The sequence below is a fragment of the Oncorhynchus masou genome, chromosome 11 (genome assembly GCF_036934945.1).
Source record: "Oncorhynchus masou masou isolate Uvic2021 chromosome 11, UVic_Omas_1.1, whole genome shotgun sequence".
Classification (NCBI taxonomy): Eukaryota; Metazoa; Chordata; class Actinopteri; order Salmoniformes; family Salmonidae; genus Oncorhynchus; species Oncorhynchus masou.
The window spans coordinates 4,076,784-4,102,917 of record NC_088222.1 but is presented as its reverse complement, the minus strand read 5'-3'; the positions used below and the strand labels follow the sequence as shown (position 1 = coordinate 4,102,917).

At 48.0% G+C, this 26,134-nt stretch overlaps 1 protein-coding gene across 1 annotated transcript; it reads left to right on the top strand.

Moving 5' to 3' along the window:
- Positions 1-1,824: 1,824 nt before the first annotated feature.
- On the top strand, positions 1,825-15,732 carry LOC135548037 (solute carrier family 46 member 2-like). The gene is made up of 6 exons (XM_064977232.1): positions 1,825-2,251; positions 2,377-2,952; positions 3,235-3,406; positions 4,493-4,576; positions 10,538-10,694; positions 14,577-15,732. The coding sequence occupies exons 1-6, from the start codon at positions 2,009-2,011 to the stop codon at positions 14,632-14,634; spliced, it is 1,290 nt and encodes a 429-aa protein (XP_064833304.1). The 5' UTR covers positions 1,825-2,008; the 3' UTR covers positions 14,635-15,732.
- Positions 15,733-26,134: the final 10,402 nt, after the last annotated feature.

Here is a 26,134-nt window from a genome sequence, read left to right as displayed (position 1 = left end):
GGTAATATGTTGAGGGTACTACTAGTGCCTCAGGGTGTAGGGTAATATACATCTGATAGGTATTATCTTTATCAGGTCGCAGTTGTAAATGAGAATGTGTTCAAATAGCCTACCTGGTTAAATAAAGGTGTTCTCAACTAGCCTACCTGGTTAAATAAAGGTGTTCTCAACTAGCCTACCTGGTTAAATAAAGGTGTTCTCAACTAGCCTACCTGGTTAAATAAAGGTGTTCTCAACTGGCCTACCTGGTTAAATAAAGGTGTTCTCAACTGGCCTACCTGGTTAAATAAAGGTGTTCTCAACTGGCCTACCTGGTTAAATAAAGGTGTTCTCAAATAGCCTACCTGGTTAAATAAAGGTGTTCTCAAATAGCCTACCTGGTTAAATAAAGGTGTTCTCAACTGGCCTACCTGGTTACATAAAGGTGTTCTCAACTAGCCTACCTGGTTAAATAAAGGTGTTCTCAAATAGCCTACCTGGTTAAATAAAGGTGTTCTCAAATAGCCTACCTGGTTAAATAAAGGTGTTCTCAACTGGCCTACCTGGTTACATAAAGGTGTTCTCAACTAGCCTACCTGGTTAAATAAAGGTGTTCTCAACTAGCCTACCTGGTTATTTAAAGGTGTTCTCAACTAGTCTACCTGGTTAAATAAAGGTGTTCTCAACTAGCCTACCTGGTTAAATAAAGGTGTTCTCAACTAGCCTCCCTGGTTAAATAAAGGTGTTCTCAACTAGCCTACCTGGTTAAATAAAGGTGTTCTCAACTGGTCTACCTGGTTAAATAAAGGTGTTCTCAACTGGCCTACCTGGTTAAATAAAGGTGTTCTCAACTAGCCTACCTGGTTAAATAAAGGTGAACATCCCTGGTCATCCCTACTGCCTCTGATCTGGAGGACTCACTAAACAGAGAACATCCCTGGTCATCCCTACTGCCTCTGATCTGGAGGACTCACTAAACAGAGAACATCCTTGGTCATCCCTACAGCCTCTGATCTGGAGGCCTCACTAAACAGAGAACATCCCTGGTCATCCCTACTGTCTCTGATCTGGAGGCCTCACTAAACAGAGAACATCCCTGGTCATCCCTACTGCCTCTGATCTGGAGGACTCACTAAACAGAGAACATCCCTGGTCATCCCTACTGCCTCTGATCTGGAGGACTCACTAAACAGAGAACATCCCTGGTCATCCCTACTGTCTCTGTTCTGGAGGCCTCACTAAACAGAGAACATCCCTGGTCATCCCTACTGCCTCTGATCTGGAGGACTCACTAAACAGAGAACATCCCTGGTCATCCCTACTGCCTCTGATCTGGAGGACTCACTCAACACAAATGCTATGTTTGTAAATGATGCCTGAGTGTTGGAGTCCCTGGCTATCCTTCAATAAATAAATCAAATACAAATGGGGCCGTGTTGTTTACTTAATACAAGGAATATGAAAGTATTCAAACTTTTACTTTTGATACTTAAGGATATTTAAAACCAAATAATTTTACTCAAGTAGTATTTTACTGGGTGACTTTCACTTTTACTTCAGTAACTTTCTATTAAGGTATTTATACTTTTAATCAAGTCTGGTACTTTTTCCTCCACTGGTCATTATTCAAATGATAAAACATGTGATTGAATTATATTTTTGTCAAAATGACCAAGACTAGACTATATCACAAAAACGAATGCCAAAATTAACACTGTGCAGTTAGGCTTGTTTTAATATTTGTTCTGAGCCAACTTCCCTAAGAAGCTGTCGTACCACTCCCAGTCCCACCCAGTCTTTTGTCATCATGTACGTACATAATCTACTATGTGAGCTCATGGCTCCGTTTGAAACACGGAACTAGACATGAATGGGTATTGGATAGGGTATGTCGTGATCAGTAAAGCGCAAATGTCTACAGTCACCCAGACATGGACAGGTGACAGTCCTTGGTTAGTTTAGGCGTTGGGAGTGTACTCTCTCCATTTCTTTTTTATAGTCTGCCTGTCGGTTTCTATCGGGACTAATCATGTTGTCATTCGGGAAAATGCGTAAACGCATCGAGCCGGTGGTTTTATGTGCCCAAATAGCCAGCGCGTTTTTCGACACCGGTTTGCAGATGGTGGTCAAGGAGAGATGCGCCAACATGACCGACGCGCTCTCTCCCACCCCCACCGAAGACAGCCGGCAGAAAGCTATGTCCAACTTCTACATGATATATAATATGCTGGCCAAATTCGTACCGATCCTACCCGCTATTCTATTAGCCAAGGTAAATCGATACATTGTTTTACTCCTGGATCGTTTTTTTTATATAGCCTATTGTCGTACTTAAATGGCAACTTTGTGTGTGTCATTAAATATGTCTAATACAATTCATTCATTCATCCATCCAAGGTAGGGGACCTGGGGTACCGGAAGATCCCCATCGTGATCCCTCTGGTGGGCTACCTGGTCTCCAGAGTGGTCCTGCTCCTGGTCATAGTGATGGATCTCCCGATACAGGCTATGTTCGGCGGGGTGGTGGTCCACGGACTCAGCGGCGGGTTCTGCTCCTACTGGGCCGGGGTCATGGCCCTGGTGTCGCTCACCTCCACCGAGGAGGACCGCTCTCTCCACATGATGCATATCGAACTGGTCTACGGAGTAGCCGGTCTCATGGGTAGTCTAGCGTCCGGGCACCTCTTCCAGTTGTACAGTGTGGATTTTAAACAGGGGACTCTGTTAGTGAGCCTGAGTGTTTTCCTCTACTTTTTGTGTCTTATCTACACAACCTTCTTCTTTCTAATGCCAAGTGTCTCGACAAGCGCGCACGAGCCCAATGGCTTCTTCACTGAGCGAAATTCCAGGAATATATTGAACATTCTGCTTCTCTTCGCGAGCGGTATTTTATATGACGTGGCCGTCGGAGGTGGGATGGAGATACTGGTGACCTTTGAGATGAAGGAGCCCCTGAACTGGAGTGCTACACAGGTACATTCAAATATATTTTATTTTGGTGTAATATATATATATATATATTACATGATTAGTCCTGATTAAATCAAACAAGATGTGCATTTTGTAGCCTGGTTTTACCAGTCTGCTTGTGCCATCATGCCACTCCTTGCCCTGTCATGCCAAACATGTTAGACAAAGGGTTGGAATGATAGCACAAAACAAAGATCTAGGACAGAAACCTTATTTCAGAGTTGTGACTTGTGAGAATTAACTCTTGCAATATCGGGCTCTGGTTAAACCAAAACACATCAACAGGTAGGTTACGGTAACGCCGCCGGGTTCGTGGTCTTCCTGACGAGCTTCCTGGGTGTCATGGTAATGTCCAGATGGGTGAGTGACGTCACCCTCATCATCATCGGCATGGTGTCCTTCGCTGCCGGCATCTACTTCATGGCCTTCGTCACGGCAACGTACATGTTCTATCTGGGTAAGATAATAATATGTTTTATTTACAGTGCCCTTATCAGAGTGTAATTACATGTATTTACAGTAGCCAATTACATTTAGTACAGTATTCAGGCAGGCAGGCAGGCAGGGACGTCTCCGCCTGCAGTAACTCTGTCATTGAGTTGGAATGAGGAAGGAGACTGGCTAAACTAAATGGAGTTCCAGGCCAACACAATGTAGCATGGTGTGGGGTGACTTTACTGCAGCAGTGAGAAGATAAGACTTGTTTTTAAATAAACAAGGTGACGCTGTCTTTTTAAATATACTAAATCAGACATCCTCCTCTACGTTTCGGCTTCTCGTTTCTGACAGGGTTTACAGGTTGTGTAGATCAATGGTGTGGAGGGGAGGGAGGGTGTGTGTGTGTGTGTGTGTGTGTGTGTGTGTGTGTGTGTGTGTGTGTGGAGGGAGGTAGGGTAGTGTGTGTGTGTGTGTGTGTGTGTGTGTGTGTGTGTGTGTGTGTGTGTGTGTGTGTGTGTGTGTGTGTGTGTGTGTGTGTGTGTGTGTGTGTGTGTGTGTGTGTGTGTGTGTGTGTGTGTGTGTGGAGGGGGAGGTAGGGTAGTGTGTGTGTGTGTGTGTGTGTGTGTGTGTGTGTGTGTGTGTGTGTGTGTGTGTGTGTGTGTGGAGGGGAGGTAGGGTAGTGTGTGGAAGGGGAGGTAGGGTATTGTGTGTGTGTGTGTGTGTGTGTGTGTATGTGTGTGTGTGTAGGGGGGGTAGTGTGTGTGTGTGTGTGTGTGTGTGTGTGTGTGTGTGTGTGTGTGTGTGTGTGTGTGTGTGTGTGTGTGTGTGTGTGTGTGTGTGTGTGTGTGTGTGTGTGTGTGTGGGGAGGTAGGGTAGTGTGTGTGTGTGAGGGAGGTAGTTACTACAGGGAGAGGTAGTTACTACAGGGAGAGGTAGTTACTACAGGGAGAGGTAGTTACTACAGGGAGAGGTACCCTGGAGGCTGAATAGACTAGGACACAATAGACACTAAACATATTCTGCTGGAATGGTCACCTGATCTTGTCTGTAATTCTTCACCTGAATTGTTTTTGTATTGACACCCTTCCTCACATTTTTGTTTCAGCTCGAGCCCTGACCCTGTTCGCTCTGATTCCCATGCCAACCATCCGGGCTCTGCTGTCTAAACAGGTGAACGGCTCATCGTATGGTAAGTCCTATAGTTCATGTCTGTCTCTCAACCATAACAGTGGGCGTGTCAAGCGTCTCAAAGTTAACGGTGCTGATTTAGGATCCGTTTGAACTTTTTAGATCACAATGAATATGATTACATGGATCTAGACCTGTTTGTGTTTACATTCCAGATCTAGACCTGTTTGTGTTTACATTCCAGATCAAGACCTGTTTGTGTTTACATTCCAGATCTAGACCTGTTTGTGTTTACATCCCAGATCTAGACCTGTTTGTGTTTACATCCCAGATCTAGACTTGTTTGTGTTTACATTCCAGATCTAGACCTGTTTGTGTTTACATTCCAGATCTAGACCTGTTTGTGTTTACATTCCAGATCTAGACCTGTTTGTGTTTACATTCCAGATCTAGACCTGTTTGTGTTTACATTCCAGATCTAGACCTGTTTGTGTTTACATTCCAGATCTAGACCTGTTTGTGTTTACATTCCAGATCTAGACCTGTTTGTGTTTACATTCCAGATCTAGACCTGTTTGTGTTTACATTCCAGATCTAGACCTGTTTGTGTTTACATTCCAGATCTAGACCGGTTTGTGTTTACATCCCAGATCTAGACTTGTTTGTGTTTACATTCCAGATCTAGACCGGTTTGTGTTTACATTCCAGATCTAGACCTGTTTGTGTTTACATTCCAGATCTAGACCTGTTTGTGTTTACATTCCAGATCTAGACTTGTTTGTGTTTACATTCCAGATCTAGACCGGTTTGTGTTTACATCCCAGATCTAGACTTGTTTGTGTTTACATTCCAGATCTAGACCGGTTTGTGTTTACATTCCAGATCTAGACCTGTTTGTGTTTACATTCCAGATCTAGACCTGTTTGTGTTTACATTCCAGATCTAGACCTGTTTGTGTTTACATTCCAGATCTAGACCTGTTTGTGTTTACAAACCAGTCCTTGCCACTCCATTCATAATATGCCACACATATTTGGCAAATGACATAGAGGACAAGGAGGCGTCATTACAGACCCTGGTTCGAATCCAGGCTGTATCACAACCGTATGGTAACCTGGAGAAACCTGTAGGTTAGATTAGGGTCATGTTAGGGGGAAACCAGTAGGGTAGATTAGTGTCATGTTAGGGTGAAACCAGTAGGGTAGATTAGTGTCATGTTAGGGAGAAACCAGTAGGGTAGATTAGTGGCATGTTAGGGGGAAACCAGTAGGGTAGATTAGTGTCATGTTAGGGAGAAACCAGTAGGGTAGATTAGTGTCATGTTAGAGAGAAACCAGTAGGGTAGATTAGTGTCATGTTAGGGGGAAACCAGTAGGGTAGATTAGTGTCACCAGTAGGGTAGAATAGTGTCATTTTAGGGAGAAACCTGTAGGTTAGATCAGGGTCATGTTAGGGGGAAACCAGTAGGGTAGATTAGTGTCATGTTAGGGTGAAACCAGTAGGGTAGATTAGTGTCATGTTCGGGAGAAACCATAAGGGTATATTAGTGTCACCAGTAGGGTAGATTAGTGTCATGTTAGGGAGAAACCAGTAGAGTAGATTAGTGTCACCTGTAGGGTAGATTAGTGTCATGTTAGGGGGAAACCAGTAGGGTAGATTAGTGTCATGTTAGGGGGAAACCAGTACGGTATATTAGTGTCATGTTTGGGAGAAACCAGTAGGGTAGATTAGTGTCATGTTAGGGGGAAACCAGTAGGGTAGATTAGTGTCATGTTAGGGGGAAACCAAGTAGGGTAGATTAGTGTCATGTTAGGTAGAAACCAGTAGGGTAGATTTGTGTCATGTTAGGGGGAAACCAGTAGGGTAGATTAGTGTCACCAGTAGGGTAGATTCGTGTCATGTTAGGGGAAAACCAGTAGTGTAGATTAGTGTCATGTTAGGGGGAAACCAGTAGGGTAGATTCGTGTCATGTTAGGGGGAAACCAGTAGGGTAGATAAGTGTCACCAGTAGGGTAGATTCGTGTCATGTTAGGGGGAAACCAGTAGTGTAGATTAGTGTCATGTTAGGCAGAAACCAGTTTGGTAGATTAGTGTCATGTTAGGGAGAAACCAGTAGGGTAGATTAGTGGCATGTTAGGGGGAAACCAGTAGGGTAGATTAGTGTCATGTTAGGTAGAAACCAGTAGGGTAGATTCGTGTCATGTTAGGGGGAAACCAGTATGGTAGATTAGTGTCATGTTAGGGAGAAACCAGTAGGGTAGATTAGTGTCATGTTCGGGAGAAACCAGTAGGGTAGAATAGTGTCACCAGTAGGGTAGATTAGTGTCATGTTAGGTGGAAACCAGTAGGTTAGATTAGTGTCACCAGTAGTGTAGATTAGTGTCATGTTAGGGAGAAACCTGTAGGTTAGATTAGGGTCATGTTAGGGGGAAACCAGTAGGGTAGATTCGTGTCATGTTAGGGAGAAACCAGTAGTGTAGATTAGTGTCATGTTAGGGAGAAACCAGTAGTGTAGATTCGTGTCATGTTAGGGGGAAACCAGTAGGGTAGATTAGTGTCACCAGTAGGGTAGAATAGTGTCATGTTAGGGAGAAACCTGTAGGTTAGATTAGGGTCATGTTAGGGGGAAACCAGTAGGGTAGATTCGTGTCATGTTCGGGAGAAACCAGTAGGGTAGAATAGTGTCACCAGTAGGGTAGATTAGTGTCATGTTAGGTGGAAACCAGTAGGTTAGATTAGTGTCACCAGTAGTGTAGATTAGTGTCATGTTAGGGAGAAACCAGTAGGGTAGATTAGGGTCATGTTAGAGGAAAACCAGTAGGGTGGATTAGTGTCATGTTAGGGGAAAACCAGTAGGTTGGATTAGTGTCATGTTAGGGGGAAACCAGTAGGGTCGATTCGTGTCATGTTTGGGGGAAACAAGTAGGGTAGATTAGTGTCACCAGTAGGGTAGATTAGTGTCATGTTAGGGAGAAACCTGTAGGTTAGATTAGTGTCATGTTAGGGGGAAACCAGTAGGGTCGATTCGTGTCATGTTAGGGAGAAACCAGTAGGGTAGATTAGTGTCACCAGTAGGGTAGATTATTGTCATGTTAGGGAGAAACCAGTAGGGTAGATTATTGTCATGTTAGGGAGAAACCAGGAGGGTAGATTATTGTCATGTTAGGGAGAAACCAGTAGGGTAGATTATTGTCATGTTAGGGAGAAACCAGGAGGGTAGATTATTGTCACAGTAGGGTAGATTAGTGTCATGTTAGGGAGAAACCAGTAGGGTAGATTAGTGTCATGTTAGGGAGAAACCAGTAGGGTAGATTAGTTTCATGTTATGGGGAAACCAGTAGGGTAGATTAATGTCACAGTAGGGTAGATTAGTGTCATGTTAGGGAGAAACCAGTAGGGTAGATTAGTGTCATGTTAGGGAGAAACCAGTAGGGTAGATTAGTTTCATGTTAGGGGGAAACCAGTAGGGTAGATTAGTGCCACCAGTAGGGTAAATTAGTGTCATGTCGGACCACTACGTATACCACACTAAATTTTATTTCTAGTTTCACCGAGATTAGGTCCCAATATAGTCCACTACTAAGCCTTTCATATCTGTAGGGGTTAAGGTGCCATGTGGGGCTCAACCCTGTTTTCTGACGAGGGGAATAACAATGAGCACGCTGTCGTTAGTATGTGGTTTAAACAGAACAGGCGGTGATCCTCTTCCCTGTTCTGCTGTTACGAGGTTAAAAAGGGGAAGTTACAACTGGCATGCGGACACGTCAAGATGCTGAACACCACCGGCATGAAGAGGTGTGCTTTCCTTCTGACACCATCTTTAGCCAGTCGTCTTCAACGGACCTGACGAGCTTGTTCATCCAGTTCTGGTTTAATTATAACACACCATCCCCAATGGAACCCTATTCCCTATATAGTGCACTACTTTAGACCAGAGCCCTATGGAACCCTATTCCCTATATAGTGCACTACTTTAGACCAGAACCCTAGGGAACCCTATTCCCTATATAGTGCACTACTTTAGACCAGAGCCCTATGGAACCCTATTCCCTATATAGTGCACTACTTTAGACCAGAGCCCTATGGAACCCTATTCCCTATATATAGTGCACTACTTTAGACCAGAGCCCTATGGAACCCTATTCCCTATATAGTGCACTACTTTAGACCAGAACCCTATAGAACGCTATTCCCTATATAGTGCACTACTTTTGACCAGAGCCCTATAGAACCCTATTCCCTATATAGTGCACTACTTTAGACCAGAGCCCTATGGAACCCTATTCCCTATATAGTGCACTACTTTTGACCAGAGCCCTATGGGTTAAGTTTACACCCTAGGCAATAGGGTGCCATTTGAGATGGAGACTGCCTGTTATTATAACCCTCTCCATGATAATTATACAGACAGGATGGCTTTCTGTTTGTTAAGAATTGAATAGACTTGGAAACGAGAGAAAATAGGAAATGTCTTTTACCCATTGACATAAACCAAGCTGCTCCATTCTCAGACCAACAGTAGCACCCTCTATATTCTAGTTTGTAAGTACCAAATATACCTCCCTTTTTGATACAAGTACCAAACTTGGTACACTAATAGCAGATCCCTTTAAGGAGCATTGATACGATTGGAGGCAGTCAACCAGGACATTTGAATAGATTTCCTGGCAGAATAAAATAAATAATAAATATTTCCAAATGACTTTGTAATGTCATCTACCCAAATAAATCAACCCCACCAATAATACAGACAACACTTCTGATCATAAAATACCAAAGACCTCCATGGAGGTCATATTGAGGTCTTTGTGATAGTGCCATCAAATTTCACACAGTCAGGGCAGGTCTAAAGAAGTATTTTTGGTGGGCAGACTACACATTAGGTTAGCAGATTACACATTAGATTGGAGCAGGCAGACTACACATTAGGTTAGCAGACTACACATTAGATTGGAGCAGGCAGACTACACATTAGATTGGAGCAGGCAGACTACACATTAGATTTGAGCAGGTAGACTACACATTAGGTTGGAGCTAACACAGACAACAAAGTGGACGAGTGTAGTGCATCCACGACAGTGGAAAGTTGCACGCTGTTGTGGTGTTCTAACAACAAGGCTCAGATCAACATGGCAATACTGCCATTAAAGTTTTTTCTTTAACATGTCAAAATAAACATGTTTCTAACCCCCATGATATCAATATTACATAAGTATTCAGACCCTTTACTCAGTACTTTGTTGAAGCACCTTTGGCAGTGATTACAACCTTGAGTCTTCCTGGGTATGACGCTACAAGTTTGGCACACCTGTATTTGGGGAGGTTCTCCCACTCTTCTCTGCAGATCCTCTCAAGATCTGTCAGGTTGGATGGGGAGCATCACTGCACAGCTATTTTCAGGTCTCTCCAGAGATGTTCGATCAGGTTCAAGTCCTCTGGGCTCTGGTTGGGCTACTCAAGGACATCCAGAAGCCACTCCTGCATTGTCTCGGCTGTGTGCTTTGGGTTGTTGTCCTGTTGGAAGGTGAACCTTCGCCCCAGTCTGAGGTCCTGAGCACTCTGGAGCAGGTTTTCATCAAGGATCTCTCTGTACTTTGCTCCGTTCATCTTTCCCTCGATCCTGACTAGTCTCCCAGTCCCTGCCGCTGAAAAACATCCCCACAGCATGATGCTGCCACCACTATGCTTCACCATAGAGATGGTACCAGGTTTCCTCCAGACGTGACGCTTGGCATTCAGGCCAAAGACTTCAAACTTGGTTTCATCTGAGCCTCTAATTGAGGCAAAGTTGGTTCCTGTCTTGGTCACGTTCGCGCTGTTGAACCCCGCAAAAAAAAAGGTTTGATAATAGCGCCTCCCACGAGCCACTGCTGCACGGTGCAGCCGCCAAAACGCAGAAGCAGTGAACATGACCTTCGATCACAAGAAGGCAACAGTCAAACAATTTGTATCCCATAATGCAACACATTTTGAAAGGCGGTGACATTTTTGGGGCCATTGACATGTAATTTGTGCTTCACAGGGATCACCCTCATCTCACTGCAGCTGTCCTTTAAGATCGCCAGCCTGGCCTACACTCCCATCTACACCAAGGTGTACCAGGCTACGCTGGACTGGTTCCCCGGGTTCGTCTTCACCCTGTCCAGCATTATCACCGTCCTGGCCACCATACCTGTCAGGTACGTTATGACATCATCAGTCCTGGCCACCATACCGGTCAGGTACGTTATGACATCATCTGTCCTGGCCACCATACCTGTCAGGTACATTATGACATCATCAGTCCTGGCCACCATACCTGTCAGGTACATTATGACATCAGTCCTGGCCACCATAACTGTCAGGTACATTATGACATCATCAGTCCTGGCCACCATACCTGTCAGGTACATTATGACATCATCAGTCCTGGCCACCATACCTGTCAGGTACGTTATGACATCCATCAGTCCTGGCCACCATACCTGTCAGGTACGTTATGACATCATCAGTCCTGGCCACCATACCTGTCAGGTACGTTATGACATCCATCAGTCCTGGCCACCATACCTGTCAGGTACATTATGACATCATCAGTCCTGGCCACCATACCTGTCAGGTACATTATGACATCAGTCCTGGCCACCATAACTGTCAGGTACATTATGACATCATCAGTCCTGGCCACCATACCTGTCAGGTACATTATGACATCATCAGTCCTGGCCACCATACCTGTCAGGTACGTTATGACATCCATCAGTCCTGGCCACCATACCTGTCAGGTACATTATGACATCATCAGTCCTGGCCACCATACCTGTCAGGTACGTTATGACATCCATCAGTCCTGGCCACCATACCTGTCAGGTACATTATGACATCAGTCCTGGCCACCGTACCTGTCAGGTACATTATGACATCATCAGTCCTGGCCACCATACCTGTCAGGTACGTTATGACATCAGTCCTGGCCACCATACCAGTCAGGTACGTTATGACATCAGTCCTGGCCACCATACCTGTCAGGGACATTATGACATCATCAGTCCTGGCCACCATACCTGTCAGGTACATTATGACATCATCAGTCCTGGCCACCATACCTGTCAGGTACATTATGACATCATCAGTCCTGGCCACCATACCTGTCAGGTACGTTATGACATCCATCAGTCCTGGCCACCATACCTGTCAGGTACGTTATGACATCAGTCCTGGCCACCATACCTGTCAGGTACGTTATGACATCATCAGTCCTGGCCACCATACCTGTCAGGTACGTTATGACATCCATCAGTCCTGGCCACCATACCTGTCAGGTACATTATGACATCAGTCCTGGCCACCATACCTGTCAGGTACGTTATGACATCCATCAGTCCTGGCCACCATACCTGTCAGGTACGTTATGACATCAGTCCTGGCCACCATACCTGTCAGGTACGTTATGACATCATCAGTCCTGGCCACCATACCTGTCAGGTACATTATGACATCAGTCCTGGCCACCATACCTGTCAGGTACATTATGACATCATCAGTCCTGGCCACCATAACTGTCAGGTACGTTATGACATCCATCAGTCCTGGCCATCATACCTGTCAGGTACATTATGACATCATCAGTCCTGAACACCTTACCTGTCAGGTACGTTATGACATCATCTGTCCTGGCCACCATACCTGTCAGGTACGTTATGACATCATCAGTCCTGGCCACCATACCTGTCAGGTACGTTATGACATCAGTCCTGGCCACCATACCTGTCAGGTACGTTATGACATCAGTCCTGGCCACCATACCTGTCAGGTACGTTATGACATCAGTCCTGGCCACCATACCTGTCAGGTACGTTATGACATCCATCAGTCCTGGCCACCATACCAGTCAGATACGTTATGACATCATCAGTCCTGGCCACCATACCTGTCAGGTACGTTATGACATCATCAGTCCTGGCCACCATACCTGTCAGGTACATTATGACATCAGTCCTGGCCATCATACCTGTCAGGTACATTATGACATCATCAGTTCTGGCTACCATACCTGTCAGGTACGTTATGACATCCATCAGTCCTGGCCACCATACCAGTCAGATACGATGTGACATCATCAGTCCTGGCCACCATACCAGTCAGATACGATATGACATCATCAGTCCTGGCCACCATACCGGTCAGGTACGTTATGACATCAGTCCTGGCCACCATACCTGTCAGGTACGTTATGACATCATCAGTCCTGGCCACCATACCAGTCAGATACGATGTGACATCATCAGTCCTGGCCACCATACCTGTCAGGTACGTTATGACATCATCAGTCCTGGCCACCATACCTGTCAGGTACGTTATGACATCATCAGTCCTGGCCACCATACCGGTCAGGTACGTTATGACATCATCAGTCCTGGCCACCATACCTGTCAGGTACGTTATGACATCATCAGTCCTGGGCACCATACCTGTCAGGTACGTTATGACATCAGTCCTGGCCACCATACCTGTCAGGTACGTTATGACATCAGTCCTGGCCACCATACCGGTCAGGTACGTTATGACATCATCAGTCCTGGCCACCATACCTGTCAGGTACGTTATGACATCATCAGTCCTGGCCACCATACCTGTCAGGTACGTTATGACATCAGTCCTGGCCACCATACCAGTCAGATACGTTATGACAGCATCAGTCCTGGCCACCATACCTGTCAGGTACGTTATGACATCATCTGTCCTGGCCACCATACCTGTCAGGTACATTATGACATCATCAGTCCTGGCCACCATACCTGTCAGGTACGTTATGACATCAGTCCTGGCCACCATACCTGTCAGGTACGTTATGACATCAGTCCTGGCCACCATACCAGTCAGATACGTTATGACATCATCAGTCCTGGCCACCATACCTGTCAGGTACATTATGACATCATCAGTCCTGGCCACCATACCTGTCAGGTACGTTATGACATCATCAGTCCTGGCCACCATACCTGTCAGGTACATTATGACATCATCAGTCCTGGCCACCATACCTGTCAGGTACATTATGACATCATCAGTCCTGGCCACCATACCTGTCAGGTACGTTATGACATCCATCAGTCCTGGCCACCATACCTGTCAGGTACATTATGACATCATCAGTCCTGGCCACCATACCGGTCAGGTACGTTATGACATCATCAGTCCTGGCCACCATACCTGTCAGGTACGTTATGACATCATCAGTCCTGGCCACCATACCAGTCAGGTACGTTATGACATCATCAGTCCTGGCCACCATACCTGTCAGGTACATTATGACATCAGTCCTGGCCACCATACCTGTCAGGTACGTTATGACATCATCAGTCCTGGCCTCCATACCTGTCAGGTACGTTATGACATCATCAGTCCTGGCCACCATACCAGTCAGATACGATGTGACATCATCAGTCCTGGCCACCATACCTGTCAGGTACATTATGACATCATCAGTCCTGGCCACCATACCTGTCAGGTACGTTATGACATCATCAGTCCTGGCCACCATACCTGTCAGGTACATTATGACATCATCAGTCCTGGCCACCATACCGGTCAGGTACGTTATGACATCATCAGTCCTGGCCACCATACCTGTCAGGTACGTTATGACATCATCAGTCCTGGCCACCATACCTGTCAGGTACATTATGACATCAGTCCTGGCCACCATACCTGTCAGGTACGTTATGACATCATCAGTCCTGGCCACCATACCTGTCAGGTACGTTATGACATCATCAGTCCTGGCCACCATACCAGTCAGATACGATGTGACATCATCAGTCCTGGCCACCATACCAGTCAGATACGATATGACATCATCAGTCCTAGCCACCGTTTTTTTACCCTGAGTTTCCACTTGCCTTGAACTCACTGAAGTGGGAGAGTTCCCTGTTCCCAGCTGTTTTGAACACGGCACCAGTACGGGGTTGAAAAGAACATTTCCAATACTTGTTACGCGGTACAGGAATAATGACAGAAATAAGGACCCTGTAATGTGAAGCGTCACCACATTTCCTCTGTACGATGTTTCTCTCCTCCAGCGTGGTGGGCTGCAGAGCTGGTCGGGCTGACGGTTACGAGAGGATCCTGGGGGACTGACGGTGACGAGAGGATCCTGGGGGACTGACGGTGACGAGAGGATCCTGGGGGACTGACGGTGACGAGAGGATCCTGGGGGACTGACGGTTACGAGAGGATCCTGGGGGACTGACGGTTACGAGAGGATCCTGGAGGACTGACGGTGACGAGAGGATCCTGGGGGACTGACGGTTACGAGAGGATCCTGGGGGACTGACGGTTACGAGAGGATCCTGGAGGACTGACGGTGACGAGAGGATCCTGGGGGACTGACGGTGACGAGAGGATCCTGGGGGACTGACGGTGACGAGAGGATCCTGGAGGACTGACGGTGACGAGAGGATCCTGGGGGACTGACGGTTACGAGAGGATCCTGGAGGACTGACGGTGACGAGAGGATCCTGGGGGACTGACGGTTACGAGAGGATCCTGGGGGACTGACGGTGACGAGAGGATCCTGGGGGACTGACGGTGACGAGAGGATCCTGGGGGACTGACGGTTACGAGAGGATCCTGGGGGACTGACGGTGACGAGAGGATCCTGGGGGACTGACGGTGACGAGAGGATCCTGGGGGACTGACGGTGACGAGAGGATCCTGGGGGACTGACGGTTACGAGAGGATCCTGGGGGACTGACGGGTACGAGAGGATCCTGGGCGACTGACGGCGGCGACGATGTGATTGTGACAGCTTTGAGATTGAGCCACGTTAACGTCCTTGGTACCGCCATCACAGGCCCTCCTCGCCGTCTCGGTGACACTGGAGCCGACGTCAGCAGCACTTACCATGAATGCAATCGCTGCAAAAACGCATTGTTGTTAGTTACACAACGCGTCTTTTGAACGAATCCCAGGCCTGAGCCCAATCAACATGTCCAACAGGGCTGATACAGGGCACTATTGAAAACACTGATATTCTCTAGAGCCCTCAAATTCTGGACCTCCAAGCCAGTTCCATGTTCCCGTCACTGTGAAATAACTCTGGTGAAGCAGAGCTGAATTAACTTGAAATACTTTGTCACTTTTTAATACATTATTTTTTTGCATTTCAACTATTGTGTTCTTTATTGTGTATCAAAAGCACTTGAGTGAACAGATTAAACACTTTTCTTTATTGGTCTAATATCTAAAGTTATTTGAGGTAAAGATATTTGCATCAAAACAACATCCATATACAGGCTATTATTTAAATATGTTGTTCCAACATCAAAATGTACATACAGTATTATGATTCAATAGTAAACAATGCACACTGAAAAGGAGAACAGTAGAAAGAGAGAGAACAACAGGAGGACGAAAGAGAGAGAGTACAACAGGAGGACAGTAGAGAGAGAGAGAGTACAACAGGAGGACAGTAGAGAGAGAGAACAACAGGAGGACAGTAGAGAGAGAGAACAACAGGAGGACAGTAGAGAGAGAGAACAACAGGAGGACAGTAGAGAGAGAGAACAACAGGAGGACAGTAGGGAGAGAGAGAACAACAGGAGGACAGTAGAGAGAGAGAACAACAGGAGGACAGTAGAGAGAGAGAACAACAGGAGGACAGTAGAGAGAGAGAACAACAGGAGGACAGTAGAGAGAGAGAACAACAGGAGGACAGTAGAGAGAGAGAACAACAGGAGGACAGTAGAGAGAGAACAACAGGAGGACAGTAGAGAGAGAGAGAACAACAGGAGGACAGTAGAGAGAGAGAGAACAACAGGAGGACAGTAGAGAGAGAGAGAACAACAGGAGGACAGTAGAGAGAGAGAGAAACAGGAGGACAGTAGAGAGAGAGAACAACAGGAGGACAGTAGAGAGAGAGAGAACAAGAGGAGGACAGTAGAGAGAGAGAACAACAGGAGGACAGTAGAGAGAGAGAACAACAGGAGGACAGGAGAGAGAGAGAGAACAACAGGAGGACAGTAGAGAGAGAGAGAGAGAGAGAGAGAGAACAACAGGAGGACAGTAGAGAGAGAAAGAGAAACACAGGAGGACAGTAGAGAGAGAGAGAGAGAGAACAACAGGAGGACAGTAGAGAGAGAGAGAGAGAGAACAACAGGAGGACAGTAGAGAGAGAGAACAACAGGAGGACAGTAGAGAGAGAGAGAGAGAACAACAGGAGGACAGTAGAGAGAGAGAGAGAGAACAACAGGAGGACAGTAGAGAGAGAGAACAACAGGAGGACAGTAGAGAGAGAGAGAACAACAGGAGGACAGTAGAGAGAGAGAGAGAGAACAACAGGAGGACAGTAGAGAGAGAGAGAACAACAGGAGGACAGTAGAGAGAGAGAGAACAACAGGAGGACAGTAGAGAGAGAGAGAACAACAGGACAGTAGAGAGAGAGAGAGAACAACAGGAGGACAGTAGAGAGAGAGAGAGAACAACAGGAGGACAGTAGAGAGAGAGAGAGAACAACAGGAGGACAGTAGAGAGAGAACAACAGGAGGACAGTAGAGAGAGAGAGAGAGAACAACAGGAGGACAGTAGAGAGAGAGAGAACAACAGGAGGACAGTAGAGAGAGAGAGAGAACAACAGGAGGACAGTAGAGAGAGAGAGAGAACAACAGGAGGACAGTAGAGAGAGAGAGAGAGAACAACAGGAGGACAGTAGAGAGAGAGAGAGAGAGAGAACAACAGGAGGACAGTAGAGAGAGAGAGAACAACAGGAGGACAGTAGAGAGAGAGAGAGAACAACAGGAGGACAGTAGAGAGAGAGAGAGAACAACAGGAGGACAGTAGAGAGAGAGAGAACAACAGGAGGACAGTAGAGAGAGAGAGAGAGAGAACAACAGGAGGACAGTAGAACAACAGGAGACAGAGAGAGAGAGAACAACAGGAGGACAGTAGAGAGAGAGAGAACAACAGGAGGACAGTAGAGAGAGAGAGAACAACAGGAGGACAGTAGAGAGAGAGAGAGAGAGAGAGAACAACAGGAGGACAGTAGAGAGAGAGAGAGAGAGAACAACAGGAGGACAGTAGAGAGAACAACAGGAGGACAGTAGAGAGAGAGAACAACAGGAGGACAGTAGAGAGAGAACAACAGGAGGACAGTAGAGAGAGAGAGAGAACAACAGGAGGACAGTAGAGAGAGAGAGAGAGAGAGAAACAGGAGGACAGTAGAGAGAGAGAGAGAGAAACAGGAGGACAGTAGAGAGAGAGAGAGAGAAACAGGAGGACAGTAGAGAGAGAGAGAGAGAGAAACAGGAGGACAGTAGAGAGAGAGAGAGAGAACAACAGGAGGACAGTAGAGAGAGAGAGAGAACAACAGGAGGACAGTAGAGAGAGAGAGAGAACAACAGGAGGACAGTAGAGAGAGAGAGAGAACAACAGGAGGACAGTAGAGAGAGAGAGAGAGAACAACAGGAGGACAGTAGAGAGAGAGAGAGAACAACAGGAGGACAGTAGAGAGAGAGAGAACAACAGGAGGACAGTAGAGAGAGAGAGAGAGAACAACAGGAGGACAGTAGAGAGAGAGAGAGAGAGCAACAGGAGGACAGTAGAGAGAGAGAGAGAGAACAACAGGAGGACAGTAGAGAGAGAGAGAGAGAGAACAACAGGAGGACAGTAGAGAGAGAGAGAGAGAACAACAGGAGGACAGTAGAGAGAGAGAGAGAACAACAGGAGGACAGTAGAGAGAGAGAGACAACAGGAGGACAGTAGAGAGAGAGAGAACAACAGGAGGACAGTAGAGAGAGAGAACAACAGGAGGACAGTAGAGAGAGAGAGAACAACAGGAGGACAGTAGAGAGAGAGAGAGAGAGAACAACAGGAGGACAGTAGAGAGAGAGAGAGAACAACAGGAGGACAGTAGAGAGAGAGAGAGAGAGAACAACAGGAGGACAGTAGAGAGAGAGAGAGAGAGAACAACAGGAGGACAGTAGAGAGAGAGAACAACAGGAGGACAGTAGAGAGAGAGAACAACAGGAGGACAGTAGAGAGAGAGAGAACAACAGGAGGACAGTAGAGAGAGAGAACAACAGGAGGACAGTAGAGAGAGAGAGAGAACAACAGGAGGACAGTAGGGAGAGAGAACAGGAGGACAGTAGAGAGAGAGAGAGAGAACAACAGGAGGACAGTAGAGAGAGAGAGAGAGAACAACAGGAGGACAGTAGAGAGAGAGAGAGAACAACAGGAGGACAGTAGAGAGAGAGAGAGAGAACAACAGGAGGACAGTAGAGAGAGAGAGAGAGAACAACAGGAGGACAGTAGAGAGAGAACAACAGGAGGACAGTAGAGAGAGAGAGAACAACAGGAGGACAATAGAGAGAGAGAACAACAGGAGGACAGTAGAGAGAGAGAGAGAGAACAACAGGAGGACAGTAGAGAGAGAGAGAGAGAGAACAACAGGAGGACAGTAGAGAGAGAGAGAGAACAACAGGAGGACAGTAGAGAGAGAGAGAGAACAACAGGAGGACAGTAGAGAGAGAGAGAGAGAACAACAGGAGGACAGTAGAGAGAGAGAGAGAGAACAACAGGAGGACAGTAGAGAGAGAGAACAACAGGAGGACAGTAGAGAGAGAGAACAACAGGAGGACAGTAGAGAGAGAGAACAACAGGAGGACAGTAGAGAGAGAGAGAGAACAACAGGAGGACAGTAGAGAGAGAGAGAGAGAACAACAGGAGGACAGTAGAGAGAGAGAACAACAGGAGGACAGTAGAGAGAGAGAACAACAGGAGGACAGTAGAGAGAGAGAGAGAACAACAGGAGGACAGTAGAGAGAGAGAGAGAACAACAGGAGGACAGTAGAGAAAGAGAGAGAGAGAGAGAACAACAGGAGGACAGTAGAGAGAGAGAGAGAGAGAGAGAGAACAACAGGAGGACAGTAGAGAAAGAGAGAGAGAGAACAACAGGAGGACAGTAGAGAGAGAGAGAGAGAACAACAGGAGGACAGTAGAGAAAGAGAGAGAGAGAACAACAGGAGGACGGTAGAGAGAGAGAGAACAACAGGAGGACAGTAGAGAGAGAGAGAGAGAGAGTACAACAGGAGGACAGTAGAGAAGAGAGAACAACAGGAGGACAGTAGAGAGAGAGAGAGGAGAGTACAACAGGAGGACAGTAGAGAGAGAACAACAGGAGGACAGTAGAGAGAGAGAGAACAACAGGAGGACAGTAGAGAGAGAGAGAGAACAACAGGAGGACAGTAGAGAGAGAGAGAACAACAGGAGGACAGTAGAGAGAGAGAACAACAGGAGGACAGTAGAGAGAGAGAGAACAACAGGAGGACAGTAGAGAGAGAGAACAACAGGAGGACAGTAGAGAGAGAGAACAACAGGAGGACAGTAGAGAGAGAGAGAACAACAGGAGGACAGTAGAGAGAGAGAGAACAACAGGAGGACAGTAGAGAGAGAACAACAGGAGGACAGTAGAGAGAGAGAACAACAGGAGGACAGTAGAGAGAGAGAAACAGGAGGACAGTAGAGAGAGAGAACAACAGGAGGACAGTAGGGAGAGAGAACAACAGGAGGACAGTAGAGAGAGAGAACAACAGGAGGACAGTAGAGAGAGAGAGAGAACAACAGGAGGACAGTAGAGAGAGAGAACAACAGGAGGACAGTAGAGAGAGAGAGAGAACAACAGGAGGACAGTAGGGAGAGAGAACAACTAGGAAGCCCACATAATCATAGGCGTCATTGGATCTGATTGTGGGTAAAGCCACACCACAGCCACACCAGATCTGACCCACTCTAAAACAGTAGGACCCAATCAGGGATTCCTGGGGGTACTTAGCCCATCCACATGGGGTGCTTGACAATAGTCATGAGACCATAGACAAAACTGTCCAGCTGCTTGAAGAAGAGAAAACCATCTATTCTGGTCTGGTCGGAAGGACTGGTCGGTTGACTAGTTCAGAGACAGGTTGAAGGACTGGTCGGTTGACTAGTTCAGACAGGTTGAAGGACTGGTCGGTTGACTAGTTCAGAGACAGGTTGAAGGACTGGTCGGTTGACTAGTTCAGAGACAGGTTGAAGGACTGGTCAGTTGACTAGTTCAGACAGGTTGAAGGACTGGTCGGTTGACTAGTTCAGAGACAGGTTGAAGGACTGGTCGGTTGACTAGTTCAGAGACAGGTTGAAGGACTGGTCGGTTGACTAGTTCAGAGACAGGTTGAAGGACTGGTTGGTTGACTAGTTCAGAGACAGGTTGAAGGACTGGTCGGTTGACTAGTTCAGAGACAGGTTGAAGGACTGGTTGGTTGACTAGTTCAGAGACAGGTTGAAGGACTGGTCGGTTGACTAGTTCAGAGACAGGTTGAAGGACTGGTTGGTTGACTAGTTCAGACAGGTTGAAGGACTGGTCGGTTGACTAGTTCAGACAGGTTGAAGGACTGGTCGGTTGACTAGTTCAGAGAAAGGTTGAAGGACTGGTCGGTTGACTAGTTCAGAGTAAACCAAAAGGGGTGTATTCATTAGTGCACACCGTAGCTAAACATTCTTCAATAGAAAACTGTTTGCAATGAAAACGAGAGCATCTTACTGGGCAAATTCAGGTCGGTCCCTCCTCATTTGGTCTTGTTTGCTTCTGTTTGGTTCCGAGAGAATTGTTCCCTCTTTCCGGGTAGGGGGTTTCATCAAGCTGGTACAGACCCACCTATGAACCCTGGTCTAAAGTAGTGCACTATATAGGGAATAGGGTTCCATAGGGCTCTGGTCTAAAGTAGTGCACTATATAGGGAATAGGGTTCTATAGGGCTCTGGTCTAAAGTAGTGCACTATATAGGGAATAGGGTTCAATAGGGCTCTGGTCTAAAGTAGTGGACTATATAGGGAATAGGTTTCCATAGGGCTCTGGTCTAAAGTAGTGCACTATATAGGGAATAGGTTTCCATAGGGCTCTGGTCTAAAGTAGTGCACTATATAGGGAATAGGGTTCCATAGGGCTCTGATCTAAAGTAGTGCACTATATAGGGGACAGGGTTCCACTTGGGACACAGGCAGAGAGCAGGAAGGTTTATATCTGGTGTCTCCAAAGCAACATGATGAAGATGAAGACGATGAAACAAGTATTGTATTTCTTTATTCCAACTGGTTTTAGAACATAAACATAAAACGCATGAGAATAGTTCCTTCCTGCTGAAGGGTCATGAACAATCAATGAGGGAGGAAGTACAGTTTCACCATGGTAGAAACAACATTATACAGAGAATCCAAATGTGTAACTGTGCATCCCAAATAGAACCCTGTTCCCTATATAGTGCACTACTTTAGACCAGAGCCCTATGGAACACTATCCCCTATATAGTGCACTGCTTTACACCAGACCTATGGAACCTATTCCCTATGTGCTACTTTAGACCAGAGCCTATGGAACCCTATTCCCTATATAGTGCACTACTTTAGACCAGAGCCCTATGGAACCCTATTCCCTATATAGTGCACTACTTTAGACCAGGGCCCTATGGAACCCTATTCCCTATATATAGTGCACTACTTTAGACCAGAGCACTATGGAACCCTATTCCCTATATATAGTGCACTACTTTAGACCAGAGCCCTATGGAACCCTATTCCCTATATATAGTGCACTACTTTAGACCAGAGCCCTATGGAACCCTTTGCCCACTACTCAGAGATGTCAACACCCACACTGTGTTACATAAGTAAGTAGGGAAGGAGGAAGAGCCCAACACTAGTTGGCACAACATAGAATGCATCCCAAATGGGACCCTAATACCTATATTGTGCTTTCCTATTTTTTTTAAAACAAAAAGTAGTGCACTATACAGGAAATAGGGTGCCATTTGCTCAGTGGGCGCTGCGGTCTAAGGCGCTGCATCTCAGTGCAAGAGGCGTCACTACAGTCCCTGGTTCGAATCCAGGGACTGTGATTGGGAGTCCCATTGGGCGGTGCACACTTCCGGGTTTGGCCCCGGTAGGCAGTCATTGTAAATAAGAATGTGTTCTTAACTGACTTGCCTAGTTAAATAAAAAGGTTAAATAAAAAAATAAACAACTCATTTGGGACACAGATATGGGTTCCACCAGTTAAACTCCAACCTCATCCCCAGACTATTTGGCACGGGAGGAAGTGTCTGGGCACGGGAGGAAGTGTCTGGGCACGGGAGGAAGTGTCTGGGCACGGGAGGAAGTGTCTGGGCACGGGAGGAAGTGTCTGGGAACAGGAGGAAGTGTCTGGGAACAGGAGGAAGTGTCTGGGCACGGGAGGAAGTGTCTGGGAACAGGAGGAAGTGTCTGGGAACGGGAGGAAGTGTCTGGGAACGGGAGGAAGTGTCTGGGCACGGGAGGAAGTGTCTGGGAACGGGAGGAAGTGTCTGGGCACGGGAGGAAGTGTCTGGGCACGGGAGGAAGTGTCTGGGAACGGGAGGAAGTGTCTGGGAACGGGAGGAAGTGACTGGGAACAGGAGGAAGTGTCTGGGAACAGGAGGAAGTGTCTGGGCACGGGAGGAAGTGTCTGGGAACAGGAGGAACGGGAGGAAGTGTCTGGGAACAGGAGGAAGTGTCTGGGAACAGGAGGAAGTGTCTGGGAACAGGAGGAAGTGTCTGGGAACAGGAGGAAGTGTCTGGGAACAGGAGGAAGTGTCTGGGAACAGGAGGAAGTGACTGGGAACGGGAGGAAGTGTCTGGGAACAGGAGGAAGTGTCTGGGAACGGGAGGAAGTGTCTGGGAACAGGAGGAAGTGTCTGGGAACAGGAGGAAGTGACTGGGAACAGGAGGAAGTGTCTGGGAACAGGAGGAAGTGTCTGGGAACAGGAGGAAGTGTCTGGGAACAGGAGGAACAGGAGGAAGTGTCTGGGCACGGGAGGAAGTGTCTGGGAACGGGAACAGGAGGAAGTGTCTGGGAACAGGAGGAAGTGTCTGGGAACAGGAGGAAGTGTCTGGAAACAGGAGGAAGTGTCTGGGAACAGGAGGAAGTGTCTGGGAACAGGAGGAAGTGTCTGGGAACAGGAGGAAGTGTCTGGGAACAGGAGGAAGTGTCTGGGAACAGGAGGAAGTGTCTGGGCACGGGAGGAAGTGTCTGGGAACAGGAGGAACAGGAGGAAGTGTCTGGGCACGGGAGGAAGTGTCTGGGAACAGGAGGAAGTGTCTGGGAACGGGAGGAAGCGTCTGGGCACGGGAGGAAGTGACTGGGAACAGGAGGAACAGGAGGAAGTGTCTGGGAACAGGAGGAACAGGAGGAAGTGTCTGGGAACGGGAGGAAGTGTCTGGGCACGGGAGGAACAGGAGGAAGTGTCTGGGAACAGGAGGAAGTGTCTGGGAACAGGAGGAAGTGTCTGGGAACAGGAGGAACAGGAGGAAGTGTCTGGGAACAGGAGGAAGTGTCTGGGAACAGGAGGAAGTGTCTGGGAACAGGAGGAAGTGTCTGGGAACAGGAGGAAGTGTCTGGGAACAGGAGGAAGTGTCTGGGAACGGGAGGAAGTGTCTGGGAACAGGAGGAAGCGTCTGGGCACGGGAGGAAGTGTCTGGGAACAGGAGGAACAGGAGGAAGTGTCTGGGAACGGGAGGAAGCGTCTGGGCACGGGAGGAAGTGACTGGGAACAGGAGGAACAGGAGGAAGTGTCTGGGAACAGGAGGAACAGGAGGAAGTGTCTGGGAACGGGAGGAAGTGTCTGGGCACGGGAGGAACAGGAGGAAGTGTCTGGGAACAGGAGGAAGTGTCTGGGAACAGGAGGAAGTGTCTGGGAACAGGAGGAACAGGAGGAAGTGTCTGGGAACAGGAGGAAGTGTCTGGGAACAGGAGGAAGTGTCTGGGAACAGGAGGAAGTGTCTGGGAACAGGAGGAAGTGTCTGGGAACAGGAGGAAGTGTCTGGGAAGTGTCGGGAGGAAGTGTCTGGGAACAGGAGGAAGTGTCTGGGCGTCTGGGCACGGGAGGAAGTGTCTGGGAACAGGAGGAACAGGAGGAAGTGTCTGGGAACAGGAGGAAGTGTCTGGGAACAGGAGGAAGTGTCTGGGAACAGGAGGAAGTGTCTGGGAACGGGAGGAAGTGTCTGGGAACGGGAGGAAGTGTCTGGGAACAGGAGGAAGCGTCTGGGCACGGGAGGAAGTGTCTGGGAACAGGAGGAACGGGAGGAAGTGTCTGGGAACGGGAGGAAGTGTCTGGGAACAGGAGGAAGTGTCTGGGAACAGGAGGAACAGGAGGAAGTGTCTGGGCACGGGAGGAAGTGTCTGGGAACAGGAGGAAGTGTCTGGGAACAGGAGGAAGTGTCTGGGAACAGGAGGAAGTGTCTGGGAACAGGAGGAAGTGTCTGGGAACTGGGAGGAAGTGTCTGGGAACAGGAGGAAGTGTCTGGGAACAGGAGGAAGTGTCTGGGAACAGGAGGAAGTGTCTGGGAACAGGAGGAAGTGTCTGGGAACAGGAGGAACAGGAGGAAGTGTCTGGGCACAGGAGGAAGTGTCTGGGAACAGGAGGAAGTGTCTGGGAACAGGAGGAAGTGTCTGGGAACGGGAGGAAGTGTCTGGGAACGGGAGGAAGTGTCTGGAACGGGAGGAAGTGTCTGGGAACGGGAGGAAGTGTCTGGGAACGGGAGGAAGTGTCTGGGAACGGGAGGAAGTGTCTGGGAACGGGAGGAAGTGTCTGGGAACGGGAGGAAGTGTCTGGTGATAGGAGGAAGTGTCTGGGAACAGGAGGAAGTGTCTGGGAACAGGAGGAAGTGTCTGGGAACAGGAGGAAGTGTCTGGGAACGGGAGGAAGTGTCTGGGAACAGGAGGAACAGGAGGAAGTGTCTGGGCACGGGAGGAAGTGTCTGGGAACAGGAGGAACAGGAGGAAGTGTCTGGGAACAGGAGGAAGTGTCTGGGAACAGGAGGAAGTGTCTGGGAACAGGAGGAAGTGACTGGGAACGGGAGGAAGTGTCTGGGAACGGGAGGAAGTGTCTGGGAACGGGAGGAAGTGTCTGGGAACGGGAGGAAGTGTCTGAGGAACAGGAGGAAGTGTCTGGGAACAGGAGGAAGTGTCTGGGAACGGGAGGAAGTGTCTGGGAACGGGAGGAAGTGTCTGGGAACGGGAGGAAGTGTCTGGGAACGGGAGGAAGTGTCTGGGAACGGGAGGAAGTGTCTGGGAACGGGAGGAAGTGTCTGGGAACGGGAGGAAGTGTCTGGGAACAGGAGGAACAGGAGGAAGTGTCTGGGCACGGGAGGAAGTGTCTGGGAACAGGAGGAAGTGTCTGGGAACAGGAGGAAGTGTCTGGGAACAGGAGGAAGTGTCTGGGAACAGGAGGAAGTGTCTGGGAACAGGAGGAAGTGTCTGGGAACAGGAGGAAGTGTCTGGGAACAGGAGGAAGTGTCTGGGAACAGGAGGAAGTGTCTGGGAACAGGAGGAAGTGTCTGGGAACAGGAGGAACAGGAGGAAGTGTCTGGGCACGGGAGGAAGTGTCTGGGAACAGGAGGAAGTGTCTGGGAACGGGAGGAAGTGTCTGGGAACAGGAGGAAGTGTCTGGGAACGGGAGGAAGTGTCTGGGAACGGGAGGAAGTGTCTGGGAACGGGAGGAAGTGTCTGGGAACGGGAGGAAGTGTCTGGGAACGGGAGGAAGTGTCTGGGAACGGGAGGAAGTGTCTGGGAATGGGAGGAAGTGTCTGGGAACAG